This window comes from Cotesia typhae, unplaced genomic scaffold (genome assembly GCF_013202065.1).
Source record: "Cotesia typhae breed Kobodo isofemale line unplaced genomic scaffold, CoteBio_Ctyphae scaffold_58, whole genome shotgun sequence".
Lineage (NCBI taxonomy): Eukaryota > Metazoa > Arthropoda > Insecta > Hymenoptera > Braconidae > Cotesia > Cotesia typhae.
The window spans coordinates 1,047,917-1,054,724 of record NW_027423778.1 but is presented as its reverse complement, the minus strand read 5'-3'; the positions used below and the strand labels follow the sequence as shown (position 1 = coordinate 1,054,724).

Genomic DNA, 6,808 nt, shown 5'->3' with positions numbered 1-6,808 from the left:
TTTGCGCAAAAATTTCAAATAATTAATAAAATGATCTTTTTTTAAGAAAAGAGGCTTAAAATTCATAAGTAATGTTTTTTAAATAAGATAAAACGTTCAAATTCGATTCTTAAAAAACAAGCATTTATTATATTTTATTTAAATCTTTTATATTTTCTTTTATAACATTTGAAATTTGTACGCTCAACAGTTACTCGCTGACGCTTCACGCAGGTGTCCTTTGCGCATGCTTGCAAATTATTTTTCTATAAAAAATCATAATCATAATATTCCCATTGCACTTTGTTATCATTGTGATTTATAACCTATAAATTAACAAAATGTCTAGTGAAATAAAAAAACTAAAGAAGCATGTCCTCATAAAATATAAAACATCTTCTGGTATAGAAAAATTTAAAGTGGTCTACAAGCAATCCATTCATCATCGTGAAGAGAATGATGATATGTTGCCAATTACTGACTTGGATACCTGGGATTCAAACTTATTGTATTCTATCAATGGTGAAAAGATGGTGGGGCCCATTACAATTTTAGACGATGATGGTAAGTTGGAAAAAAATGATGTGGATTTAGTTCTATATATATCCCTGATAAATTAAAATGATTAAAAATGATTAATTTTTTAATAATTTTTAATTCTGTCAAATCATGCAAATCATTTCAAATTATATCTCTTATGGGCATTTAACATTGTGTAATCATTTTTAATCATTTCGTTTTATAAGGGATATATGTATATATCCCTTGGGTAATGGGGGTATGTATACATACATTGTTAATCGTTATAAACTGGATTTTTCAGAATCATTACAAGAGTTAAGAGAGCGCAATAATCATCTGACCGATAAAAGGATTCCAGCTGACAAACGCTACAGCATGACACCACTTGGGAACAAAGAAAATAAAAAAGAAAAATAAAATATACAAAAAGCTCTGGGTTACGTAAAGACGAAGCAGCTCTACGGGTACCATTTAAATATTGTTATAAGAGATCTATATTTATTTTACATAATTGTTTTCGTATACATATATTATGATTTAAACTTTGAGTAAATCACAAACCACTTTAAGATTTAAACTTTGAGTAACTGTTAAGAATTTTGATCTCCATTTTGTCTCAATTCACAGCAGATGTATTTATAAAATTTAAAATAATTACAGAAAATGATATTGTTAATCTTAATTTTTAAAAATTTAGAATAAATATTTAATACTAAAAAATAATATCGTAATACTGTAATTTGGAATCATTTTATAAATGCATCATGTTAGCGAACTTCACAAATTTTGAACAATTTCAATTATTGATAATCAGTCCATTAATTCAATAAAAATTTCAAATTTTAGAAAATAATGAAAAATGCAGAACAACTAGCAGACAGAAGTGGAGACGACTTTTTTAATGAACTCAATGTGGATGATCACAATAATAACTCAGATGATGGTGAGGAAGAACCAAATTCGGACCTACGAAAAGACGCGAATGAAACTCCTTTACAGTCTACAGAATATGAAATTCCTCCGCTAGCTAGTCCTGGACATAGTTCTGATGAGGAAACTGAAGGAAATGAAGAAATAAACCCTCAATTGAATTCTTTTCAAAATATATTGAAAGAAGTAACTAATTTAACTCACCGAATTACGAAATGCCAAAGAAACATGACAATAATGAAAAACTCGATGGTGACAAAAGAAACACTTAATGAATCTATTAACAATGCTCTAAGCCGTAACTCAGCAGTTTCAAAAGAAAATCAACCCTCTTTCGAAGATCCTGATTTTGATATAGATGGCAAGGTAATATGTGGAAAATAAATTATTGTTCAGGAAAAATTTTAATTTACACTCAAAAATGAAAATTTTCCGAAAAATTAAAATAAACTACTTTCAACAGTACGAATATTTTCATAACTTTCTAAAAAATATTGTTTTAAATTTTTAACTAGTGGATAATTCAGCGTTGGCTTCATGAATTGTTTTTCAATATGTTTTTACTTTTTAGTTTATTTTGCTTTCAACTGATGTTTTTTTATTTAGTTTTTAACTGCATTCTATGGCACGCCGTTTTACTATTTAATAGCAGAATATTTTATAAGAACATGAAAAAGAAATTTTTCTTTTTCATTTAAGAAAAAATTTTTAAGTCAATTACTTTTATGTACCCTGGTTAAAAATATTGATTGAAAAGGATTGAAAATGATGAAATTAGAATACTTTTGAATAATTTCAATTCTTTTTCATGTATATATAGATATACAGTTCACATAGGGTGACTGATTCCCAATACTTTTCAATCAATATTTTTAATCAGGGTACTGACATAATACAAATATCATAATTTTATGTACTGACATAAAATTAAATGCTTATACATAGTAAGAGATACAGGAATAGTCGAATTATAATTATGTTACAACATAATTAAAATGTTTTAAAATTTTTGGTTTGGAAAAATAAAATTATTTTTATTATCTTGTAACATAATAATAATTAATACAATTCGATTATGCTCAAAGATAATCAGTATTTTTATACAACACGAAAAACATAATAAAATATATTAAAATTATGTCACTACATAAATAAATAAAAATAGGTTGATTAAATTTGAAACAGTTAATAATCTTTGCAAAATTTATATTAATGTTTATCGAAAAAAAAAAAAAATCGCTTAATTTTGTAAAAGTTCAAGTCATAATAAAAACTAAAAATAAATTTATGTTGCAACATAATTAAAATTAAGACATTTTTATTATGTACTGACATAATTATTTACATTGACAACGAATTTTAATTATGTAGTAACATAAATGTAATTTGAATTATTCATTATAAAAATAAATCAAATTATAAAGATAAATGAAAATGTAATAATATAGAAGCGATCAATAAGATCAACATACATAATTTTAATTGAAACATTTCCATTATGTACATAATTTTAAATGAAACATTTCCATTATGTACATAATTTTAATTGAAACATTTCCATTATGTACATAATTTTAATTCCAACATTTCTATTATGTACATAATTTTAATTCCAACATTTTCATTATGAACATAATTTTAAGTCCAACATTTCCATTATGTACATAATTTTAATTCTTAATTTCCATTATGTACATAATTTTAATTCTTAATTTTCATTATGTACATAATTTTAATTCCAAATTTTTATTATCTACATAATTTTAATTCCGAATTTCCATTATGTACATAATTTTAATTCCGAATTTCCAGTATGTACATAAATTTAATTCCGAATTTTCATTATGTACATAATTTTAATTTGTAATTATATTTAATTTTAGATTAAAATGTTATAAATAATGACTTCAATAATAGGAATTTTAAGGAGACAATTAAATTTATGTCACAACATAATAAAAACTGCTATTTAAAATTATGTCCCTACATAATTATAAAACTTTCATTTTTAATTATCATGACACATAATAAAAATACGCTTTTGATATTTAACTCAACTCAGAATTTTAATTCTTCTATATTTTATTATGTCACGACATAATAATTATTCATTAAAAATTTATGTTCAAACATAAAATTAATCTATAACATTTCAATTATGTTTTGAAATAATATTTGTATTTTTAATTTTAGTTATTAATTTTAAGATAATTTTTCTGTTACTATTAAATAGTAAAACGGCGTGCCATAGCATTCTTTAAGTTTCTTGAATAAAAATTTAATTCGGTATAATCATTTGACATCTACGACTTTTGTAGGTAACCATTCTAGAGGACTATAAAATGGGCTTTAATGATTTTAATGAAGCTTTAAACGCTACATCCAACTGTCGCAGGGCTAAAAAAATAATGAGAACGATGTGGACCACAGAACAGAAAAAAAACATGCGAGTCAAATTTGATCGTAAGAAGCCTGACACCACTATAGTTGAAGAGCGAGCTTATATCAAAATACTTCGTAAGTGTGATTTGTCAACAATTTTTAATTAGAATTAGTCAAATTAAATTTTATACTAATAAATCTTCTTTTCTTTCTTTAGGAATTATGACTGAACTCCAAAAATACAAAGTTATCCCAGTGTATACGGATAATGATCGAGCATCAGTTAATATAAAAATGTGGGTTTCAAACTGGCTGAAGCAGACTTCTAAATAAAATGGAGCCTGCTCATTGTACTGATTTGAGTAATCTAACAGCCCTAGTATATGATCGCGTACTCGTATATGATCACTCCATTTATTTGTATATCTATATTCACAAATATAGGTATACAAATACATGGAGTGATCATATACTGGTGCGTGATCATCTATCGGGGCTTTTACCCTATATAATAAAATAGCCAACTAATTAAAAGGCAATAAAGAAACAACATTCAAAGAATCGCTCTATTAAAAAATCAAAAAAGGCTTGATCATTCTAAAGCTATCTATTTAACATAGTTGTAAACAGGAAAATACCTTGTGATTATTAGGGTAATTTATATATTATTTATAGGTTTCATTATTATTATTTCATATGATATTTTTTATTGCAATTGCTTGTGATATTAATGGATATTATAATTATAATTAGTTTTTTACAAAAAAAAAAATATGAAATAACAGATATGTTTGTTAACTGATGTTGTGTATTGATAAGAGAAAAATTAATAAAAACTTTATAGAAAAACCGATAAATCTTTGCTTGACAATTATTAGTATTATAATTATCAATTATTTATTTTTGAGAATACCGTACTGACATACATTTGTATTTATAAACTACAAGTCACTGGTTTGTCAATAGTAAAAAAATCGGTTATCGACCGTGAAACGACCAGGAATTTACTCCGTTTTCATGGTTTAATAACAGTATGACGACCGTGTTTGAACTGTCTTGTAATCGTGCAGGGACTCATTATTCACCATGTTTTCACTGTGAATTCACTATGGATGTGTAGTGCTCATACTGCGCAGTCTCCGGATAGTGACTTGAGTATTCACCATGTTTTCACTGTGAATTCACTATGGATGTGTAGTGCTCATACTGCGCAGTCTCCGGATAGTGACTTAATATTCACTATACTTTGACGGTGTTCAAATTAAACAAATGCACCGATGTTTCACCGTGATCACGCCATGATTAAACTTAGTCAGCTCAGTCGAACATTGAAAGAAAAACCGATTTTTCACCCTATTCCAAACGTGATGACAAAACCGCCAGGGAAATTATCCTCTTGAAGCTACAGTAAAAATATTTCCAGCGCGGCCCCTGACGGGTGTAAGTGCAAGCTGCGAAATATCTTTTTTTAGCTTTAGTCTCCCGTCTAGTAAAGGATTATTATGCATTCTCAAAATATTTAGTGAAACTGTTGTTACTGAATAACTAAATGCATCAAACGCATATTATATTAGGTATCATCTAAAAATTATGATTATTTGAAACCCGCTCAATTGAATAATAGTGCCACCTACAGGAAATGACCAAAAGATCATAGAATGTACACACTGCTTAATGAGAATTCTCGAGACCCTGAACAGCTGGTATATCCGAAGAAAGTAAAACTCAAACAATGTTTAGCGTATTATCTATTTGGTCTGGTTAATAAATTAAATTAAATTAGAACAATATGTTTAACAACATACACATAGAAGGTTGTTGGATAGTTTAGTTAGTAGTTTACTCGTTAAATTTTTTTGTGTTCATAAGAAATTTTTTTACATTCTTAATTTAAAGTTTGTACTTTTCACACGGATATGAAATGTTCATAAAATTATTATAAAAATAAATTGAACTTTTCTTTTCCGTAAAGAAACTAGTAGCATCGATAAAATTTCATGAAAATTAGTCGCGTATATCTTTTGGATGAGATTGATAGACTTGAATTATCAATCATAATATTTATATTTTATAAAATCGTAGGAAAAATTTTTTATATTTTTTGTAATTTAGGAAATTGTGAATTTGGATTTAATACCACAATCCTTAATAATTTAATAAAATAATCGTATTGTTCAATATTATGAATGCAATTATTTTTAACATCAATCTATTGTTATCATTATAATAACTATCAGTATTATCTTCATTTTTATTGTTATTATTAGCATGATTATTTTTATTACATATTATTATTATCATAATTATGTTGTTAGTAAATAATAAACGATTCATCAAATTCATAATGAATATAAGCATTATGTACAGAATATTGTCGTTTTGAATGTCCGCGCAGTTCGGTCGCAGTATAGCAGTGCCACCTATATCTGTAAAACACTCAACCAGAATTACTTAGGCAATAATCAGCTGACTATTACATAGAAACTAAACCCAAACAGTGTGAGCTCTTGTAGATATTGACTCTAGTTAATAAATAATAATACTTAATTTAAAAAAAAGTTAATTTAAAAAAATTCATATGTAAAGTTGATAGATAGTAAATTCTAGAGATTTTATTTTTAAAAAAAAATTCCAACATTTTATGTGATTGAAAAAATTTTCAATTCAAATTATGTACTTTTGCCGCGGAAAATTAGTGCTCATACCATTGTAACAATAAAATCACGTTAAACTTTTATTTCTCGTAGAGTAACTAATAATAAGCATTAATAAAATTCCATCAAGTATATCCTTTGGTTTAGATTGATAGACAAATCAATCATAATATTTATATTTTATAAAATCGTAAAATAAATTTCCATGGTTTTTATAATATTGGTGATGATTGTTACTATTTCTTTTATTTTCGATTTCGAACTTTCTAACTACAGTTTGTGTTAGAGTAACATTGACGAGCCCTAGTGAGCATCGACGCAAGCTCATAACTTTTTTTTTT

General features: G+C 26.1%; 1 protein-coding gene across 1 annotated transcript; it reads left to right on the top strand.

Moving 5' to 3' along the window:
- Positions 1 to 1,352: 1,352 nt before the first annotated feature.
- Positions 1,353 to 4,628, top strand: LOC141537147 (uncharacterized). Its single transcript, XM_074257987.1, has 3 exons — positions 1,353 to 1,797; positions 3,750 to 3,948; positions 4,031 to 4,628. Exons 1-3 carry the CDS (start codon positions 1,354 to 1,356, stop codon positions 4,144 to 4,146), a joined length of 759 nt encoding a protein of 252 aa, XP_074114088.1. The 5' UTR covers position 1,353; the 3' UTR covers positions 4,147 to 4,628.
- The last annotated feature ends 2,180 nt before the right edge of the window (positions 4,629 to 6,808 follow it).

What these genes read in the sequence shown, in the direction of transcription:
- LOC141537147 (XM_074257987.1), top strand. Translation starts at nt 1,354, where the DNA reads ATGAAAAATGCAGAACAACTAGCAGACAGAAGTGGAGACGACTTTTTT. An exon ending in ATTTTGATATAGATGGCAAG is followed by an intron (nt 1,798 to 3,749) that starts GTAATATGTGGA and finishes CGACTTTTGTAG; the next exon opens with GTAACCATTCTAGAGGACTA. An exon ending in AGCTTATATCAAAATACTTC is followed by an intron (nt 3,949 to 4,030) that starts GTAAGTGTGATT and finishes TTCTTTCTTTAG; the next exon opens with GAATTATGACTGAACTCCAA.